The 23,542-nt window shown below is 35.9% G+C and overlaps 1 protein-coding gene across 9 annotated transcripts in view; it reads right to left on the bottom strand.

The window, feature by feature from the left end:
* Positions 1-7,346: 7,346 nt before the first annotated feature.
* The window catches only part of LOC140156894 (uncharacterized), a 33,704-nt gene continuing 17,508 nt past the window's right edge, over positions 7,347-23,542 (bottom strand). For 5 of the 9 annotated variants that reach the window (XM_072179917.1, XM_072179923.1, XM_072179919.1 and 2 more), the window contains 2 exons: positions 19,167-19,325; positions 9,923-13,067 (listed from right to left, as the gene is read on the bottom strand). In XM_072179917.1, coding sequence (XP_072036018.1) covers positions 11,661-12,833 — 1,173 coding nt within the window. In that variant the 5' untranslated portion in view covers positions 12,834-13,067; positions 19,167-19,325 and the 3' untranslated portion in view covers positions 9,923-11,660. Of the gene's footprint in view, positions 7,478-9,922; positions 13,068-18,504; positions 18,562-19,166; positions 20,888-23,542 lie in introns of those variants that run through there. The other 4 variants (XR_011859604.1, XM_072179918.1, XM_072179924.1 and 1 more) reach the window with 4 other exon arrangements.

The following is a 23,542-nucleotide window of genomic DNA, read 5'->3' as shown; positions in this document are numbered from 1 at the left end:
AAAAAAAAATCACATTTTCCAAAATTGATGCTTTCAGAAAAAGTTGCACTTTTCCACATCCTATACATTTAATGTACAAAAACATTCTCGATATCAATGTTTTGATTTATTTAATGGTGTTTTTGTTTTCTTTAAATTTTATGTATACGATTACCCAGTCACCCATTCAATCATCTTGCAGTATAATACAATGACTAATTGACATGTCCGGTGTTTCAAAAATGGTAAAATCAATTTAGGAGTTTCTTTGCATAACTTAATATTCATTTTGTTGATATTGAAAATTTAAAAACCTGTGAATAGAGGCATCTTTTTGCTACCCTACCAAAGTTATCCCTTCTCAAAATCTTTTTGTTTTGGTCAAAAATAATCACATTTTTCAAAAATGATGCTTTAAAAAAGCTGCGCTTTTCAACATCCCATACATGTAATGTACAAAACTTTCTCCGTATTAATGTTAATTTTTTTTCCCTTCACCTTTTTGTCTCTTAACTCTTAGTCACCCATGCAACGATCACGTAGTGCAAAATAATGATTTGTTGAAGCTAATTTTGACATAAATGAGGATGTTGAAAAGTGCAACTTTTTCTGAAAGCATCATTTTAAGAAAACGTGATTATTTTTGGCCAAAACAAAACAATTTTCAGACGAAAGAATGTTGGGAGAGTAGAAAAACAATTCCTTTATTCACAGGTTTTTAAATTTTTCAAATCCACGAAATGTATGTCATTAAGTTATGCAAAAAAATGTTTTGTAATTTTAGGGGGGAGTTATTTTTTGTGAACCCTTTATTTAATCATAATTTTTCTGTGTAAATATTTTATATAAATTTGTTCTACTATACACATATGTTTTTGGAAATTGTGATTTGCATTAACTGAATTATCATAATTTTTTCTGTGTAAATAATTAATATCAATTTGTTTATATTTATATTTTCGGAAATTGCGATTGTGATTTGCAATATAACCATTTAATTTTGTATTATCCTTCAGATACATTTCATTATGTTACCAACTTAAATTTGTTTTGTTGTTGATGCTTAAATTTTGTATATATTATATAGGGGTGTGTGTGTGTGTGTTGTATGTGTGTGATTTTGGAAATATTGTTATTATACATAATGTGAAATCATGTGTGAATAAATTGAATGAATGAACAAGCAAGTTGACTGCGATTACTTGTGGTGTGATAGGCAAGGTCATGAAATGGGCATGAATTACATTAGTCTTGTCATTATGAAGCAATAGAATGGAACTTTATACGAAAAATATAAATGTACAAAAATGTATTACTAAATTTGTAAACTTTTCACAATAAAAACTAGGGAGGGTGGTGAAGCTTTTGCAAAACATGCATTCTTGCAATGCTAATCATACACCGCTTTATTTTCAATGTTGGTATTAAATTACTCTTTTAAGTTGCCAAATGAAACATAGCTAAATCCTAATCCTTTGGTTGGTCTGAAGTGGCAATGAAAGTCAAATTTAAATATTTTTGCAATTTGAGGGAAAATGGTCCAAAAACATGCAATTTTCTTACAATTGTAGTCACAAAGTTGTAAGAATTGGCACAACTCTAAGCATTCAAAATCTTGAGTATAAGGTAAGAGTTAGCTCATAATTTTAATATAATATGTTATATTTTGCTAATTGGTTATGAAAAAAATTACAAAATGTGTTTTCCAAAAATTAGCATGCATAACTTGAAATTAGTCTTTGTTCAAGTCTTTGGGCTTGATTAACACAGAATACGAAAAGGTCGAAAAATGCCTTAAGGGATCTAAAATGAGCGTTTATTGTGTTTCGACAGTATTTTTTGAGGGACATGAGAGCATCTCAGACCTATCGAGTTGCATTCTGAATCTGAAGCATGTCTTTCTGATATCAAATAATTTTCATTTTTGAAAATCACAATATAATACAAATTTTATGACAAATTATAAAAATTTGATATTTTTCAAATTTTGATATATAACAGTCCTCGAAGTAAATTATATAAATCTAATGATATATTCTTAAAGTGTATGTAGCAGGGAGGAAAAGCCGACGGTCAATTGAAAATTTTGACCTTTCATATTGAAGATATAGATTTTTTTCCCAAAAAGACCTAATTTTTTTTTTGGTGTTTTGGGAAAAAAATCCATATCTTCAATACGAAAGGTCAAAATTTTCAATTGATCGTCGGCATTTCATCCCACCTACATACGTTAAGTATAAATCATCAGATTTATAAAGTTTACTTTAGTACTGTTAAATATCAAAAATATCAATTTTTAATGATTTGCCATAAAATGTGTATTAAATTGCGAATTTCAAAAACCAAAATTATTTGATATCAGAATGACATTCTTCAGATTCAGAATGCAATTCGATATGTCTGATGTGCTCTAATGTCCCAAAATAAATACTGTCCAAACGTTCATACCCCAGCCCTTAAAAATACATGTTTTTGGCCCTTGTTTCCAAAAATTTACTAAATAATAAATTTTTACTTTCATTGCCAGTTAGGACTAACTAAAGGATTAGGATTTAGCTATGTTTCAATTGGCAAAAACAGGATAATATTTTTCAATCCAAAAAATTAGTTCTGTATTTTTCTGGAATGGGGAGTAGGGCAAAACAAAACAAAAACAACAACAAAAACAGTGATATTTTTACAACAGTTATACTTTTAATTTATCCCTTAGGCGACGAAAAAAGAAAACCCTGTTCTACGGGCCCGACCGACCCAGATTTTGAACAAATTGGGAAAAAAAAGTTTCATGTACAAATAAATGCCGACCCAAATTTCGGACATTTCAGGAACAATTTTTTTTTGTATTTTCTCAAATTTCAAATTATTTACAGATTTTGGTGATTTTTTTTTTGTAATTTCCAATTTCCAAAAAAAAAAAAAAAGGCCGACCTACCGACCCTACTTGAAAGGTCCGTCCGCCCGTAGAACAGGGTTTCTTTTTTTCGTCGCCTTAAGTCCCACTATCAACCTACCACTGTTACATGTATTGTAGAGTATTATAATATTTGATTAAAGTGGAACCTCCTTAACACAAAATTGTCAGGGCCTCCTATTTTAGTTTGTGCTAACAGCAGGCATGAAAACTGGTCTTGAAACACTAGGAGACGATTTTGTGTTAATAAGGTTCCACCTACATTCACTGAACTGAAGTGATCGAGATCTACTTTAATGAATGTCTACTTTATACAAAACAATTTGACTTAATTTACCCTCTTTCACATATGCTGGCAATTAAAGCCATATTATAACATTTTCAAACAAAATAGATTAGCATTTCGTTGCCATAAAATGTTAGCTTTTACTGTCAGATATATCCCCTTTTTTTTGAGCCGAGAAACTACGGCAAAGCAACCTTTGTTGTGTATATCACCGTCCCGCACGCCGTGTACATACTGTGTGTTATGAACATCGTGTATGCGTTCGACTAATAATTCCATCGTAATAATAAAGCGCCCGGTTCGGCGTTTTATTCAAAATCTCGGATTTTGACAAAACTACAGCACCTAGAGTCTTGATTTTTTGCAGGGTATATTGGTTTAATAATTGTACAATTTAATCGTGTAAATAAGGAATTTTAAAAATTCAGTGAGGGCGTCTTCCTCGGCAAATGTTATAATATGGCTTTAAGTATACCCAATGTTTACAATAAGAAATTGAAATGATACCAATTGACCCTTTCCATCATCATCTCAAAATGAAAATCACACTTTTCTGAATTCTTATGGTCAGACGAAAACCTTTACATTGGAGTGGGTTTCAACATTAAGATATCGAGGGTTGAGAGCCAGAAAGTTTCAACTCGAAATCACCCGCTCCCACAAAATTGAGCATAAAGTCGGCAGGGCACAGAAGATTAAGTCCATTAATTATGACAAAATTCAACAGAAAACAAAAGACATTTGGAGGAAATATTGATTTTTGAAGACCAAAGCAAGTAGTCCACTTTATGCTCAATTTGTGAGAGCTGGTCATAGTGACTTATGGCTTTCTGGTTCTGAACCCTCGATATGAGCAATTTTGAAATTTGACCCTGTACAAAATTTGATCTTTTTCTCATACTGTAAAAGTGGAAATTTTCGTGTGATTAATCTTTCACATTTTACCAACGAACTGTTTCCCTTGTTTTTATATTTGAGTTTCCATACTCAAAAGAAATATGTTTGTATGTTGTTATTTTCACAGTAGAAATTTGGAACATGAAAGTAAATATAGCTTGAAAATTTCACTTTAATAATAAACTGAGCTCAAAAAGAAACATATTTTTTTACAACTTGTGAATCACAAGGTCATATCTTAAAATACTGTCAATCAAAATGAACCAAAATTACACACAGGATTACTTTAATACTCTACTCAAAACACATGTCAGTAACCAAGCAGTTGTCCAACTGACACAACAGCAAAATGCACTGTCATGGGACAGCTTCCTGGACTTCCTCCACTTTCACAGCCCAACATTTGACACACAGCACAAAAATTCTGTGAGAATGCACACAAGATCCTTGCACAGATGATAAAACAGTGCTGCTTTCTGCTTTTCATACACTTTTTTCATGAAACAGGGCTGGGCTGTGAATGCGGTCCAGGAAGCTGTCCCATGTCAGTGCATTTTGCAGTTGTGTCAGTTGGATAACTGCTTGGTTACTGACATGTGTTAAGAGTAGAGCATTGAAGTAAACCTGTGTGTAATTTTGGTTCAATTTGATGGACAGGATTTCAAGATATGACCTTGTGAAAATTATAAGTTTCTTTTTGAGTTTAGTTTATTTCACATGATTTGATTGTTTTAGTGTTAATTGTTCACACAAGGTACTCACACTACTGAACTTCCCCACCCCAGGATGCCAAGTGTATGGAGAAAACAATCCTGTTGCAAATGTTTTGACCATAAAAAGGTTTCTTGTTCATGTATTTTGAAGTGAATTTTGAGATTACTAATACATGCAAAATATTTCTGACAATACTCACATTGATTCATCATGTTGGGTTCTTCTTTTGTGTGGATTTTGATGTGTTTTGTGAGGCTACCGTTTTGTGCAAAATATTTTTTTTTTACTTTTTACAATACATTGCTATTAAAGTTTCTCTTTGGTGTGAGTTGTGATGTGTCTTTTTAGGTCAATGTTTTGGGTAAAGCAATTTTGACAATACTCACACTGATAAGGTTTCTCTTTGGTGTGAATTCTGATGTGTGTTTTGAGGTTATTGCTTTGTGCAAAATATTTTTGACAATAATCACACTTATATGGTTTCTCTTTGGTGTGCGTTCTGATGTGGATTTTCAGATATCGCTTTTGGGTGAAAAATTTCTGACAGTACTTGCATTGATAAAGTTTCTCTTTATTGTGAGTTGTGATGTGTCTTTTCAGGTAAATTTTTTGGGCAAAGCAATTTCGACAATACTCACACTTATAAGGTTTCTCTTTGGTGTGAGTTCTGATATGTTTTTTGAGGTTGTGTTTTGTAAAATATTTCTGACAATAATCACACCTAAATGGTTTCTCATTGGTGTGCGTTCTGATGTGGGATTTGAGATATCGCGTTTGGGAAAAACATTTCTGACAATAATCACATTGATATGGTTTCTCTTTGGTGTGAGTCCTGATGTGTTTTGTGAGGCTACCGTTTTCTGCAAAACTTCTCTGACAATATTCACACTTATAGGGTTTCTCTTTGGTGTGAGTTCTTATATGTACTTTGAGGTTATTGCCTTTTGTAAAATATTTCTGACAATAATCACACCTAAATGGTTTCTCATTGGTGTGAGTTAAGATGTGGGATTTGAGATATCTCTTTTGGGAAAAACATTTCTGACAATAATCACATTGATATGGTTTCTCTTTGGTGTGAGTTCTTATATGTACTTTGAGGTTATCACGTTTTCTAAAATATTTCTGACAATAATCACACCTAAATGGTTTCTCATTGGTGTGAGTTAATGTGATGTGGGATTTCAGATATCGCTTTTGGGAAAAACTTTTCTGACAGTATTCACATGGGTAGCATTTCTTTTTATATCACCCACTACATTGACCTTTACAGATGAAGGAGGAACATGATTTAAGAAGTTGTACTTTCCGATGAATCCTCTTACACTTACACAGTTTTTACATTGGTACATTATCATCTTGGGCAAGTTCAAATGTCTTTGTAGGACTCCTTTTTCCACAAAGCTTCTTTGACAATAGACACACCTTTTGCTTCTATAAGCCTGTACATATTTAATCATGTGTCTGTCAACATGAGTTTTCCATCTGTCAAATGAATGAAGGTTGGTTGTACAAAATTTACAAGTGAACGGTTCGAATAGTCTGGTTCTCATCGTTGTTAATGTTTCAAAATGTATTCAAAATACAGTCAATAAAATCCGGCAATAAAAGCATTGTACAATCATAAGACAACTTTATCCAAGTTTAGACTATGCGCACCAATACATCGCCATCGAAAAAGTTCACTTTACCAATAAGTCGCCCTAGAGTGAAGTAGCAGACCAGACCTCGGCACTGGCTCCTTGCTGTATTATTCCTGTGGTTCTACGCAGTCTTTCAACACCCAACAGATCAATGTGTTCAAAATATCTGAAATGTACATAGAATTTTACTTCGATCACTAGTACTTGAATCATATAAAATCAAGTTTAATTTATTCCAACAAATTCACCTACATAAAAGCTTATTCATGCAGTGATCCCAGCGAAAGTTTAAAAAATATGTATAAATTGCCTAAAAGTGAATGATAAGTCATTGAAATGATCATTATTAGGGTTTTTTTGTAATGAAATAAGGAAAAAAGCAGTAATGATAAAGCTGAAAACCAGGCCCGTACGCAGGGGGGGGGGGATGCGGGCGGTGCGACCGCACCTCCCTAAATTTTGAAAAGTATACAAATAGTCCCAAAATATCAGAATTTGAGAGCGTAGCGAGCAAAAAAATCAGGTTTTTAACGCTTTTTTGGTCAAAAAAGGTCCAAATTTGTGGAAGAAAGTCCACTTTTCACAAAATCGCCCTCCCTTGGAAAAAAAGTCCACTTTTTCAAAATCAGCACCCCCAAAAAAAATCCTGCGTGCGGGCCTGCTGAAACCCCATTGAAACAGTTCATGTAAAATGTTGTATTTTGTCTTGGAGAGGCTTGGAAAGGAGAGGCTTGGAGAGGAGAGGCTTGGAGAGAGAGGAGAGGCTTGGAGAGGAGAGGCTTGGAGAGGAGAGGCTTGGAGAGGAGAGGCTTGGAGAGGAGAGGCGAGGCTTGGAGAGGAGAGGAGAGGCTTGGAAAGGATAGGAGAGGCTTGGAGGAGAGGCTTGGAGAGGAGGAGGAGGGAGAGGCTTGGAGAGGAGAGGAGAGGAGAGGAAGAGGAGAGGAGAGTGAAGTAGCAGACCAGACCTCGGCACTGGCTCCTTGCTGTATTATTCGTGTGGTTCTACGCAGTCTTTCAACACCCAACAGATCAATGTGTTCAAAATATCTGAAATGTACATGGAATTTTACTTCTGTCATTTTCTTCGGAAGAGGGGCGTCATGAATATACTGGGGGTCATAGAATATTTAGACCAACACAGTACATACATGGCATGCGTGATGGACCACATCAGAGGCACGTATTGGCAACATCTGATTTGCATAGTAAATTCCAGTTTTATTTGATTTACCTCATGTTGTCCAGCACAATATTAAAAGGGGTACCTGACAATAAATGGTAACATTTTATGAAAAAGAATCTAATCTACTAGGCGGTGACCCGTATTTGGCGGTTCTCGGCTGTCGCGGTTACCTGGCTGATGGTGTCTGATGCCCATAGGACAGTTTTTACCTCAGATGACCCCTTGTGACCTTGAAATGACCTTCCAAAATTTGGCTCTAAATGTTAAGTGTACCCACCACGTTTCATGCCCATACGAGTTTTTAGTTATTTGACCTTGGATGACCCCAAAATGACCGTCCAAAAATTTGACTCTAAAAGTTGACTGTACCCATCAAGTTTCATGCCCATACGACAGTTTTACTAATTTGACCTCAGATGACCCCGGATGACCCCAAAATGGTCGTCCAAAAATTTGACTCTAAAAGTTGACTGTACCCACCAAGTTTCATGCCCATACGACAGTTTTTACTAATTTGACCTCAGATGACCCCTAAATGACCTCTGGTGATCTTGGCCCACTAACCGAAACAAACTTGTTCTGTCTGAGGTCCAGATGCACCCACCTACCAAGTTCGAGGAACGTGCGACCCCTAGTCTCTGAGAAAATAGGCGGAAAACAGTTTTTACTAATTTGATCTCAGATGACCCCTGGGTGACCTTAGGACCTTAAGACCTCCGTCTTAGGTCAAGATACACCTACCCACCAAGTTGCATGCCCATATGACAGTTTTTACTAATTTGACCCTTAGATGACCTCTGGTGACCTTGACCCACTAACCAATACAAACTTGTTCTGTCCCGGGTCAAGACGCACCCACCGTCAAGTTTGAGGAACATGCGACCCCAGTCCCTGAGAAAAACAGTTTTACTAATTTGACCCCTGGATAACCTTGGGTGACCTTGACCCACTAACCAATACAAACGTGTTCTGTGTGGGGTCAAGCTGCACCCACCCACCAAGTTTGAGGAACGTCCAACCCTAGTATCCGAGAAAATAGGCGGACAGACAGACTCACAGAGGGACAGAGTCACAGACTACCAGTATTATTATATAGAACTAGGCGGTTACCCGTATTTGGCGGTTCTCGGCTGTCGCGATTACCTGGTGACTGTACTCACCAACTTTTATGCCCATAGGACAGTTTTACTAATTTGACCTCAGGTGACCCCTTGTGACCTTGAAATGACCTTCCAAAATTTGGCTCTAAATGTTGACTGTACCCACCACGTTTCATGCCAATACGACAGTTTTTAGTAATTTGACTTTGGATGACCCCAAAATGACCGTCCAAAAATTTGACCCTAAAAGTTGACTGTACCCATCAAGTTTCATGCCCATACGACAGTTTTTACTCATTTGACCTCAGATGACCCCTGGATGACCCCAAAATGGTTGTCCAAAAATTTGACTCTAAAAGTTGATTGTACCCACCAAGTTTCATGCCCATACGACAGTTTTTACTAATTTGACTTCAGATGACCCCTAAATGCCCTCGGGTGATCTTGGCCCACTAACTGAAACAAACTTGTTCTGTCTGAGGTCCAGATGCACCCACCCACCAAGTTTGAGGAACGTTCACCCCTAGTCTCCGAGAAAATAGGCGGAAAACAGTTTTACTAATTTGACCTCAGATGACCCCTGGGTGACCTTGACCCACTAACCAATACAAACTTGTTCCGTCTTAGGTCAAGATGCACCTACCCACCAAGTTGCATGCCCATATGACAGTTTTTACTAATTTGACCTTTAGATGACCTCTGGTGACCTTGACCCACTAACCAATACAAACTTGTTCTGTCCCGGGTCAAGACGCACCCACCCGTCAAGTTTGAGGAACGTGCGACCCCCAGTCCCTGAGAAAAACAGTTTTTACTAATTTGACCCCTGGATGACCTTGGGTGACCTTGACCCACTAACCAATACAAACTTGTTCTGTGTGGGGTCAAGCTGCACCCACCCACCAAGTTTGAGGAACGTGCGACCCATAGTCTCAGAGTCACAGACGATGCGTATTATTATATAGATTTTTTATGAAAATGTTACAATGGCTTTAAATAGCAACCCATTGACTTTGTGTTGTGATGATTTTGATCATGGTTCCGAACATAAATAAAGGGGAACCAGTTTACCTAAACCTGGTAACAATATATTTTGACATACGACAGCAAATTTCTGAACTATACCTAAAGCCATGATTTCTGTGTTACAAAATTTAAAATCTGTGTTACAAATTGTACGATTTCCGTGATTTTCCATTTTCAACAATAAAGCACTGAAAAGTTAAAACAAACATGTTTTAAAAGTGTATTTTGTCTTACCTTTTATTGTAGTATATGGCCAGAGTCTTGCATCGAAGGCTTAGAATTAATGCTAGAATGGATTGTTAATGGTTGATTTCTGCTAAACGATCACTTTTCTTTGTTTTATTTTGCAAATCAACACAAAAAGTAGACATTTTGCAGTTTTTCACTATAATTTTGTAGCATTTTCCGTGAGCAAACCCTGAATTCCATGAATTTTTCCGTATCATGGAGAAATCATGGCTTTACTATATACCTGTTTCACTATTTCATTGTCATAAAGATTGGAATACACCTAAATTGAAAATTTTGGTTCTTTAATTCATTTTTCACTCTCGACAAACACACAGAATATTGGAGACAACCACATACGCATTAATGTTTGTGTTACTGATTTATTGCTAGTCTATAATAATCATCAAGCTGTATTTATGTATGGTCTAGAACATTATAAAAATATGTGCAGGTGAGTATAATTTATTATAAATTGGCAAGTTGATGAACATGTTAGTTATTAAATTGAAAACCTAAGTGGAAGGGCCCATCAACTCCACCAAAAACGTTTGAGATATACACAAAAAACTGAATATTATTTTTAATTCACCATCTTTTAATCTTCAGAGAATCTCGACCTTTAATATATGAACCTGCATTTATATATCCATGTGATATGAAATATTCCATTACCATGGCAACACCACATGTCTTTGTTCATGCTGGAGTTGGGCCCTTCTTCCACCAAGATCACTGAAAATGTTTGTTCTTTTAGCCAAAGTGTTATACATACATTATTGTATAGCTCTGAAAAGTGGCAGTTACACAAATAGAAGAATGGAATTTGTTAACACGAATGTTTTTATAAGTTAACCCCCTGGACACAACTGGTTATCTAACATGATTTCTGATTGGTTGATAACTTGAAATGCTCATTTCAATTGCCAATTATAAATAGGCTTTACAACTATTTATGGTCAAATTTGCAATTGCAGATGATCTTATTAACACCCTCCTTGATTGGTTCAAAATTGGACTATTCATTTTGGCCAATCAGCAGGTAGTTTTCATGGGGTTAACAAAAATAGATGATCAAAACCTCTTAAAAACCCAAACACCTGCATTCAATATATTTTCAATATTAGGCCTATACTTGCATTGCAACTCGATCAAAAAAAACACCCCACCATAGGCCTACTTTTTTTCTAAAGTTTATTATCAAACTCCTCTAACCCCTCTACGAGGTTTATTATCATACCATAGTATTATCATTACCAAGTTTAACAGAATTATTAAATATCCACTTGCATAATGGGCAACTCCACTGAGCAAAATATTTAATGTAATTAGCAAAATATTTAATGTAATTTAACAACAGCTGGTAAAGAGACTGTTTTACATCATTTGATCACCCGAAATAAGCAAGTAAGCACACGTACACTTTTACTTCATCCTTATGGCCAAAGGAATACATTTACATTGGAGTGGGTTTCAACACCAAGATGTGAGCGATATTTCATACGGGTTGATTTGTCTAGTCTTAGCGTGTTTTCACAGGGACCTCACAAAATGCATAGTGGAAAATCATTTCTGTTGCAATTGTTTTGGCCACCCTACATAATATATTTCTGGGATTATTATGGCTTTTCTTTCATGTACTTTTATGTGACTTTGGAGATTACTATAATGTGCAAAATATTTCTGACAATAATCACATTGATATGGTTTCTCTTTGGTGTGTTCTGATATGCTTTGTGAGGCTTCTGTTTAATGCAAAGCATTTTTGACAATATTCACACTGATAGGGTTTCTCTTTGGTGTGTGTTCTGATGTGCTTTGTGAGGCTACCGTTTAATGCAAAACATTTTTGACAATACTCACATCGATAAGGTTTTTCATTGGTGTGTGTTCTGATATGTCTTGTGAGGTCAGTGCTTTGTGCAAAACATTTTTCACAATACTTACATTGATAAGGTTTCTCTTTGGTGTGAGTTCTGATGTGTCTTTTGAGGTCAGGATTTTTGGTAAAGCAATTTTGACAATACTCACATTGATAAGGTTTCTCTTTGGTGTGAGTTCTGATGTGACTTTTGAGGTCACTGTTTAGTGCAAAACATTTGTGACAATACTCACATTGATAAGGTTTCTCTTTGGTGTGAGTTCTAATGTGTCTTGTAAGGTCATTGCTTTGTGCAAAACCTCTTTCACAATACTCACATTGATAAGGTTTCTCTTTGGTGTGAGTTCTGATGTGTCTTGTGAGGTCAATGTCTCGTGTAAAACATTTCTGACAATACTCACATTGATAGGGTTTCTCTTTGGTGTGAGTTCTGATGTGTACTTTAAGTGACTTATTATCTGCAAACAATTTGCCACAATATTCACACTGATAAAGTTTCTCTTTGGTGTGAATTCTGATGTGTCTTTTGAGGTTAGCCTTCAGTGCAAAACATTTCTGACAATATTCACACTGAAAAGGTTTCTTATTTAACGTGACATCTTTGGTATGAGTTCTGATGTCTTTAAGATCACACAGGTCTGCAAATCTTTTCTGACAGTACTCACATGGGTAGCATTTCTTTTTTATATCACCCACTACATTGATGTTAACACATGATGGAACATGATTTAAGAAGTTATACTTTCTGATAAACTCTTTTAAACATTTTTTACATCGGTACATTGTCATCTTGGGGAAGTTCCAATGTCTTTGTAGAACACCATTTTCCACAAAGCTTCTTTGACAATAGACACACCTTTTGCTTTCACTAGCCTGTACATATTTGACAATATGTCTGTCAACGTGTGTTTTCCATCTGTCAAATGAATGAAGGGTGAGTGCACAAAATTTACAAGTGAACGGTTGATATAGTCTGGCTTTCATCGTTATACAAAATGTATTCAAAATAAGTCAATATTGTACAATGATAAGACAACTTTATTAAAGTTAAGACTATGCGCACCTTACATCGCCATCGGAAAAGTTCATGTTACTAATAAGTCGCCCTAGAGTGAAGTAGCATATCGGACCTCCGCACTGACTTCTTGCTGCATTATTCCTGTGGTTCTTCGATCTTTCAACAACAGCTAACTCTAGCGATTGACGTGTTCAAAATATCTGAAATGTACATAAAATTTTACTTCACTAGTATGTCTTGAATCATTATAATCAAATTTAAATTTGTACTCCAACAAATTCACCTGCTTAAAGTATATATTGATTTGTTCGCAGCAGCATGAACTAAAGATTACTTTTATATACGAGGTGGATTTTATGTTGGAGTTACAATGGCGACATTGCTACTTTTTGTTGCACCTATACTCATTAACCCCGGGTCATTAACCCCATGAGAACTACCTGCCGATTGGCCAAAATGAATATTTTGTCCAATTTTGAACCAATCAAGGAGGGTATTAATAAGATCATCTGCAAATGCAAGTTTGACCATAAATAGTTGTAAAGCCTATTCATAATTGAATATATGAATACAAAACCCACCCTAGTCCATACGTTGGCCAAATTGAGTCAAGCATGGGAAATTGTTGCTATACATAGGCCTGTCATATGTATGAAAGAACAACTCAAATTCATCATCTGTGTCTATTGAACATGTGAGAAATAGCATGTATGAAAGAACCACCCAATTCCGTGATTTGAGTCTTGTAACACATTGATTGAAATCAAGTATATATAAAAGTCCACTTGTAACACATTCATTGCTGGAGAGTGACTTTTGAAAAAAAAAAATTGGGTTTAATAAAGGAACATTTATATTACATGGCAGAATGCTTATCAACATTACACATACATGTGTGCTTTATTTTGTATTATCTTACTAGTGGTAATCTCATTCCAACGTTGTTCTCTTTGTATATGATTCAAAAAACCACCCAAGTCCAAAATTTAAAATGAACCCTTCAAAGTCCCTGAAATGCTAATCATATACTTAATACAGTTTAATCCACTCATTTGCACGTAAAACTTACCATATTGACCAAGTAAATCTAACTTAAGGAATTAAAATGATACACAGGTTTTTCTCTCAAAATCACTTCCCATGGACTTGGGTGGGTTTTGTATTCATGTATTCAATTGGCAATTGAAATGAGCATTTCAAGTTATCAACCAATCAGAAATTCTGTTAGATAACCAGTAGTATCCAGGGGGTTAACATAAGGGATGACTTCAAAACCAAACCTCCAGTGTACTACCAGAATCAGCAGTTGGGCCTAATTTCAATAGTTTTGAAGTCATCACTCACAAAACTGATGCCAATCATATAAACTATTCTGGCTGCATATGTTAGCGAGAAAAACACCTGTTCATCGACTTTGTTGTTCCGAACACTAATAGGGTGAACCAGTTGACTTGGCAAGAATCTATTTTGACATCATACTATGACAGTGGATTTCTGACAGTGGATTTTTGCATTTAAAAATGCACTCCATGCATGCTTTGTGCAACTCTTCACCCCATCTGGTGCATACCATACATACCGGTACATGTAACTGTTTCACCATTTTATTGTCATAGGGATTGGAATACACCACTTGTAAATATTGGCATAATGCATTTTTCACTCTCCAGAAACACAACCACATACATATATTATGCTAATGTATTGCTACAGTCTATATGCTGGCGAAGTTACGTAATTAATTGTGATTAATTACCATAGCAATAGGTGAAAATAATTTTGAACATATCGCGCTGCACTACAAGCAGGTTACACTCATCACCTGTGTATGCTGCAATCATAGATTGAATACAATACTGGTCTTTTCAAAGATACTAATCTTTAGGTGCAAGTGATCAGCATGATATGGTTCAATGCAGAGGTACTGCGTGAACGTATCAGTGCAGCGAGGTATATTCAAAAATTGTTTTCACCTATTGCTATGGTGGTTAATCTGATTATTACATAACTTCGCCAGCATATGGAACATTATATAAATATGTACAGGTGGGTAATTTATTATAAATTGGCAAGTTGATGAACATAATTTATGTTGGTATTAAATTACTTTTTCAGTCCAAAACAGGACAAAATGTCCTAAAATACAGATCCAGGGTAAAACAATAGTGATACGCCAAATATAGACTTTTTTTTTTAAATAACAGTGATACTTTTTGAAGTCCAACTATAAAACTGTATTATCATCTATTTACATGCATGTTCACTAAACGTAAGTGAGTTCTATTTTAGTGTCTCTACGTAGAAGTGTTGATGTTTCCTTTCAACAAAACATATTTAAACTCCCTCACACAGTCGGCAATGAGTTACCAAATACTATCTTGCAATTTTAGAATTAAACTAATGCCAATTGACCCTTTGTGCTGTAATCTCAAAACAAGATTCTACCTGCTGTATTTACTGTACTCACAGAATTTAAAAATACCCACTTGCATAATGGGCAAGTCCACTTGCATAATGGGCAAGTCCACTTGCATAATGGGCAAGTCCACTCGCACAATGGGCACGTCCACTTGCACAATGGGCAAGTCCACTTGCACAATGGGCAAGTCCACTTGCACAATGGGCAAGTCCACTTGCACAATGGGCAAGTCCACTCGCACAATGGGCACGTCCACTCGCACAATGGGCACGTCCACTCGCACAATGGGCAAGTCCACTCGCACAATGGGCAAGTCCACTTGCACAATGGGCAAGTCCACTTGCACAATGGGCAAGTCCACTCGCATAATGGGCACGTCCACTCGCACAATGGGCACGTCCACTCGCACAATGGGAAAGTCCACTTGCACAATGGGAAAGTCCACTTGCACAATGGGCAAGTCCACTTGCACAATGGGCAAGTCCACTTGCACAATGGGCAAGTCCACTTGCACAATGGGCAAGTCCACTTGCACAATGGGCAAGTCCACATTTGTCACAATGTCCACATTTAAAGGGTCTGGTGTGACTTCTGATGTGGTCTTTAAGTGCACTACTCTCTACAAAACCTGTGCTGTAATCTCAAAACGAGTGTCTACATGTACCTGCTGTATTTACTGTACTCAGTTTTTGAAAAATACCCACTTGCAAATGGGCAAGTCCACTTGCATAATGGGCAAGTCCACTTGCACAATGGGCAAGTCCACTTGCACAATGGGCAAGTCCACTTGCATAATGGGCAAGTCCACTTGCATAATGTGACTTTAGAGGTAATTGCAGGGTAACCTAAACACATCAAAAGAAATAAATCTCCCTCTGAACATGTCGTCATAACATAAAGTTTCGTTTTGTACCAATAAAACTAACTTTGAAATAATTATATGACTGTTTACTAAGTGCTGTATGAAAATGAGAGATTTCCATGACTTCATCACAGGGCTGAATGAGCCTAAATTGAAGGCAAAAACTGCCCTTTTCAAAAGTCACAAAGTAGGCGGCCTATGCTTTTCACAAAAGTTGATTCATGGCTTGTTGCTAATGGAAAACCCCATGTGTTTGAGTGCAGTTTAAAATCCTCACCAAGTGAACATTTACTGTAATGTGTATTGATTCTTGATCATTCAGCCATGCAAATCCCCTTGGTGCAGAGTTCAGCACAGTGAGTTGTAAGATGGCCAGTTCCATTCCTTGCCCCAATATGCCTTGCAGTTTACAAGCACAGGCCTACTTTGTGACTTTTGGAAAGGGCAGTTTTTGTCTTCAATTTGGGTTCATTCAGCCATGAAGTCATGGACATCTTTCATTTTCACAAAACACTTAGTAAACAATCATATAATTATTTCTAAGTAAGTTTTATTGGTACAAAGTTTTACTTTACGATGTTATGACGAAATTTTCAGAGGGGTACTTATTTCTTTTGATGTGTTTATGTAATTTACGGGCAGGTAACCATGGTGATGGATCCAATCAGAGTGAAGTGAGAAATTTGCACCCAAATTTGTCAAATAAATATCTCCGAACAGATGTAAGTGAGAAGGAATAGTACGGTATTTTGAGAAAATATATATGGAGCAAGAAACCCTGGACACTGGGATGGATTCATCTGACCTGTGTACTGGGATATCGATGCATGACCAGAGAATATGGAAAGCTGTCATGGTTTGGCAAAACCGCCCAAAATAAGCACGGAAGGAAGCACACTGTTTCCAAATCCTTATGGCCAGACTCTAGAGTAATACATTTCCATTGGGTTTCAACACGAAGATTTGAGCAATTATGAAATTGTACCCTGTATTTCAATATTTCATTTTTTTCTCATATTTCATAATGGGTCTGATTTTTCTACAGTTTCAGTATGTTCTCACTGGGACCTCAAAAAATGTATACTAAGGCCAAGGAAAATGTGCGCATTTTGGCTATAATCGCGCATTATAGATCCGACCGCAAATTTTCCCAAAATAACCATTTTCAAGTACTCATTTTCCAAAAACTTCCATTTCACTAAAATCAAAAATCCATAATAATCTGCAACACTATCCATGTTAAAAAATAAAGAAATATAGAAAATAGACCGTCGCAAAAAAAATGTAAGAAAAAAAGTAAAATTTTTGAAAATATTTTAAATTATTGCAAATACAAACTTTTTGTGGAGAAAAAATCACAAATTTTGGAAAAAAAAGGCGCAAATTGAGCATTTTCGAATACTAGCGCGCATTTTGCTCTCAAAAATCAAGCATTTTCCCTATGCTTAATGTATATATTGTGGTAGTAGAAAATCATTTCTGTTGCAATTGTTTTGACCACTCTGTGTTATATATTTCTGGGATTATGGCTTTTCTTTTGTGTACTTTTATGTGACTTTGGAGATTACTATTACGCGCTAAATATTTCTGACAATATTCACATTGATATGGTTTCTCTTTTGTATGGGTTCTGATATGCTTTGTGAGGCTACCATTTTGTGCAAAACATTTTTGACAATATTCACATTGATAGGGTTTCTCTTTGGTGTGTGTTCTGATATGCTTTGTGAGCCTACCGTTTAATGCAAAGCATTTTAAACAAAATTCACACTGATATGTTTCTCTTTGGTGTGTGTTCTGATGTGCTTTGTGAGGCCACCGTTTAATGCAAAGCATTTTAGACAATACTCACATTGATAAGGTTTCTCTTTGGTGTGAGTTCTAATGTGTCTTGTGAGGTCAGTGCTTTGTACAAAACATTTTTCACAATACTTACAATGATATGGTTTCTCTTTGGTGTGATACCTTATGTGCCTTTTTAGGTCAGCATTTTTGGCAAAGCAATTTTGACAATACTCACATTGATAAGGTTTCTCTTTGGTGTGAGTTCTGATGTGACTTTTGAGGTCACTCTTAAGTGCAAAACATTTATGACAATAATCACATTGATAAGGTTTCTCTTTGGTGTGAGTTCTAATGTGTCTTGTGAGGTCATTGCTTTGTGCAAAACCTCTCTCACAATACTCACATTGATACGGTTTCTCTTTGGTGTGACGTCTGATGTGTACTTTAAGTGACTTACTATCTGCAAAAAATTTCCCACAATATTCACACTGATAACGTTTCTCTTTGATGTGAGTTCTCATGTGCCTTGTGAGGTCAATGTCTCGTGTAAAACATTTATGACAATACTCACATTGATAGGGTTTCTCTATGGTGTGAGTTCTGATGTGTCCTTTAAGTGACTGATTATCTGCAAACAATTTACCACAATATTCACACTGATAATGTTTCTCTTTTGTGTGAATTCTGTTGTGTCTTTTAAGGTTACCCTTCAGTGCAAAACATTTCTGACAATATTCACACTGATAAGGTTTCTTATTTAATGTGACATCTTCGGTATGAGTTCTGATGTCTTTAAGATCACACAGGTCCGCAAAGCTTTTCTGATAGTACTCACATGGTTGGCATTTCTTTTTTATATCACCCATTACATTGATGTTTACATATGAAGGAACATGATTAAAAAAGTCGTACTTTCTGATGAATCCTTTTAAACAATTTTTACATCGGTACATTGTCATCTTGGGGAAGTTCAAATGTCTTTGTAGGACACCATTTTCCACAAAGCTTCTTTGACAATAGACACACCTTTTGCTTTTATGAGCCTGTACATATTTGACAAAATGTCTGTCAACGTGTGTTTTCCATCTGTCAAATGAATGAAGGGTGAGTGCACAAAATTTACAAGTGAACGGTTGATATAGTCTGGTTTTCATCGTTATACAAAATGTATTCAAAATAAGTCAATATTGTACAATGATAAGACAACTTTATCAAAGTTAAGTCTATGCGCACCTTACATCGCCATCGGAAAAGTTCATGTTACTAATAAGTCGCCCTAAAGTGAAGCAGCATATCGGACCTCCGCACTGGCTTTGTGCTGCATTATTCTTGTGGTTCTTGTGTCGATCTTTCAACAACAGCTAACTCTATCGATTGACGTGTTCAAAATATCTGAAATGTACATAAAATTTTACTTCACTAGTATGTCTTGAATCATTATAATCAAGTTTAAATTTGTACTCCTTGAACAAATTCACCTGCTTAAAGCATATTGATTTGTTCGCAGCAGCAACAACTTAAGATCACTTACAGGATGGATTTTATGTTGTAATTACAATGGTGACATTGGTAGCAAATGATAGTTACAATGAAATTGATGCTTTTTGTGGCACCTATACTCATTAACCCCATGAGAACTATCTGCCAATTGGCCGATTTTGAACCCATCAATGAGGGTATAGATCATCTGCAAATGCAACTTTGACCATAAATAGTTGTAAAGCCTATTCAGAATTGGCAAGTTATCAACCAATCAGAAATGATGTTTAGATAACCAGTAGTGTCCAGGGGTTTAACATAAGGAATGGCTTCAAAACCAAATCTCCGGTGTACTGCAAGAATCAGCAGTTGGGCCTAATTTCTATTAGTTTTGAAGTCATCACTCACAAAACTGATGCTCGTACAAACGATTCTGGCTGCAAATGTTAGCGAGAAAATCCCATTTGCTGTTGTAATGCACATCATACTGGTTCGCGATTAGTTTGCAGTGCACACCTGTTATCGCAACCCATTGACTTTGTTGTTCCGAACACAGATAGGGTGAACCAGTTGACCTGGCAACAATCTATTTTGACATCACACTATGACAGTGGATTTCTGAACTGTGCATCTCAGAGAATGATTTATTGATTTTGATCATTTTGCATCTACAATGTACCCCCCCATGCCTGCTTTGTGTGACTCTTCACCCCATCTGGTGCATACTATACACACCAGGACATGTACCTGTTTCACCATTTTATTGTCATAGGGATTGGAATACACCACTTGTAAATATTGGCCTAATGCATTTTTCACTCTCTACAAATACACACAAAGAACAATACATTAGAGCCAACCACATACGCATATTATATATTTTGCTAATGTATTGCTACAGTCTATGAAGCTGCATATTTATGTATGGAACATTATACACAGGTGTACAGGTGGGTAATTTATTATAAATTGGCAAGTTGATGAACATATGTGTTGGTATTAAATTACTCTTTCAGTTCAAAACAAAATACAGATCCAGGGTGTACATGTATTTATAAAAAAACAGTGTTAAGCCAAATATCGACTTTTTTTAAAAATAGTGATACTTTTTGCAATTTGACGTCCTATTTACTATAGATGATTTCTATTTTAGTGTCTCTACATCGAAGTGTTAATTGATGATGTCTACTTTCGAAAAAACATTCAAACTCCCTCACACAGTGGACAATGAGTTACCAAATGCTCTTGCAATTTTAGAATTAAACTAATGCCAATTGACCCTTTGTGCTGTTATCTCAAAACAAGTTTCTAGCTGCTGTATTTACTGTACTCACAGAATTTAAAAATACCCACTTGCATAATGGGCAAGTCCACTTGCATAATGGGCAAGTCCACTTGCATAATGGGCAAGTCCACTTGCATAATGGGCAAGTCCACTTGCATAATGGGCAAGTCCACTTGCATAATGGGCAAGTCCACTTGCATAATGGGCAAGTCCACTTGCATAATGGGCAAGTCCACTTGCATAATGGGCAAGTCCACTTGCATAATGGGCAAGTCCACTTGCATAATGGGCAAGTCCACTTGCATAATGAGCAAGTCCACTTGCATAATGGGCAATTGTGATGATACCACTGCATTTTTTTCTGATAAAGATATTAACGTTCTCTATGATACAATGATGAACTGCAAGAAGTATGCAATTGGTTCAAATGTAATAAATTATCTCTTAATGCTTCTAAAACTAATCTAATGTTACTTGGAACGGCCTACAAAACGAAGAATGCTAAGGTAAATCAATCAATTCAATTAGACGGTTGTAAACTGACAAGAATTACTAGTACAAAGTTTTTAGGCATGATTATAGATGAAAATTTGACATGGAAATCTCATATTGAAAATGTTTGCAAATTATGTTCCAGAAATCTTGGTGTCTTGAACAAAGTCAAACACTTCTTGCCCAAAAATTCATTGTATCAATTATACTGTTCTTTTATCTTACCTTACTTATTATATGGAATATTGTTATGGGGTAATGCACCTAGGACCTATTTAACGAAAAGTATTCAAGCTTCAAAAGCGGGCTATAAGAATAATATCAAACAGCTCATACTTGTGTCATACAAAACCATTGTTTGAAAAATATAATACTCTGAACATTTTTGAAATATATAACAAAGAGCTGGGTATTTTCATGTATAAGTACAAGAAGGGTTTACTTCCGTCATCATTTGATCATGTTTTTACTGAATTAGGAAGCTTTCATGGATATGATACTAGATACAAATCAAATTTCCGACATGAAATTCATAAAATTAAAACTGTTTTTAACACAGGACCAAAATTATGGAACAGTTTACCTGAATCAGTTAAGGATGCAATAACTTTGAATTCTTTTAAGAAAGCTATCTCTTCCTTCCTAAGTAATACAAATGATCAAATGAGTAGTAGACATTCCAGTCTTGTGAGTCGGTAAATTTCTAATAAATTATCACCATAATTGTTTTTCCCAGGAAACGTTGCAGTTTGGCTGGATTGCGGGTGGAGGGGTGGGGTGGGGGGTGGGGGTGTGAAAGCTTATTTTTGTCCTTGAATATGGTGAAATGTTGGTGAAGTGTTTCGGCTTGGGGTTATGTTATCATTGAGTTGTTGTTACAAGATTATCCTATACTTTAAATGCTTTAGGCCCCTAGTTTCTTAGTAAGTACTTTAGTTTACAATTTTGTGTATTTTCATAATTTACATTAATTATGTTAGGGGTTCATTCATGTATTTTCATGGCTGGGCGGTTGTTTGTGCCCGAGGGGCCGCTTGCGGCCCGAGGGCATAAACGGCCGTTTATTCGTGTGGATATATGAAGGAACCCCGTTCCTTCGACCCTGAATATTTTATGATTCTTATATCATCAAAACAATATATAAAAAAAAATACAAATACATTATTAAAAAACATGATTTTCCTTACCCGACGATCTCACATCCGGGACGACTATTTACGCGCGCTGTTATATAGCGTGTATGTATGAACGTAAATTAATGCTTATTTACCGGTTGATTAACCGTCATTTTTTAATTTGCCGGTAAATTAACATCACTGACTTATTTATTTTTGTTTATCCTTATTTGTTAGGCCTCCGCACTTGTCTTGTTTAGTTGTTATGTGTGTGTGTTTAAATTTTTTTTTTTTTGTAAGGTGGTGCAACACTTTTGCAGGCATTTTGCCTTTTGTTGCATCTCCTCCATCTTGTGTTTTTTAATAATTTTGGTGTTAATTAAGTATTCTTTGTATTTTTGATGGAAATAAATTGAATTGAATTGAATTGAATTGAAGTCCACTTGCATAATGGGCAAGTCCACTTGCATAATGAGCAAGTCCACTTGCATAATGAGCAAGTCCAATTGCATAATGAGCAAGTCCACTTGCATAATGGGCAAGTCCACTTGCATAATGGGCAAGTCCACTTGCATAATGGGCAAGTCCACTTGGTAATCCACTTGCCTGACTTGTTATTTTACATATAGACACCAGTAGGAGTGTGACTTCACAGGCAATTGCAGGGTAACCTATGTAATTTACGGGCAGGTAACCATGTGATGGATCCAGTCAGAGGTAAGTGAGAAATTTGCACCCAAATTTGTCAAATAAATAATCTCTGAACAGATGTTATGTGAGAAGCAATGGTATTTTGTGAAAATAAATATAGAGCAAAAAACCCTGGACACTGGGATAGAATCATCAGACCTGTGAACCGGGATATCGATGCATGACCGGAGGATATGGAATAATGGAAAGCTGTCATGGTTTGGCAAAACCGCCCAAAATAAGCAAGGAAGGAAGCACACTGGCTGTTTCCAATTCCTTATAGCCAGAGTAATACATTTCCATTGGGTTTCAACACAAAGATTTGAGCAATTATGAAATTTTATCCTGTATTTAATATTTCATTTTTTTTCTCATATTTCATATGGGTCTGATTTGTCTACAGTTTCAGTATGCTCTCACTGGGACCTAAAAAAATGTACACATTGTAGCAGGGTTATAGCTAGACAAATTTTAGTGCCGGGTGAAATTTATATGAAATGATAAAAAAATTTTGATAAGAATTGCTTATTTTTATACTGATTGTTCAT

The sequence above is a fragment of the Amphiura filiformis genome, chromosome 7, assembly GCF_039555335.1.
Source record: "Amphiura filiformis chromosome 7, Afil_fr2py, whole genome shotgun sequence".
Classification (NCBI taxonomy): domain Eukaryota; kingdom Metazoa; phylum Echinodermata; class Ophiuroidea; order Amphilepidida; family Amphiuridae; genus Amphiura; species Amphiura filiformis.
Note: the sequence above shows the minus strand (reverse complement) of the source record. Positions and strands in the feature narration are given on the sequence as shown.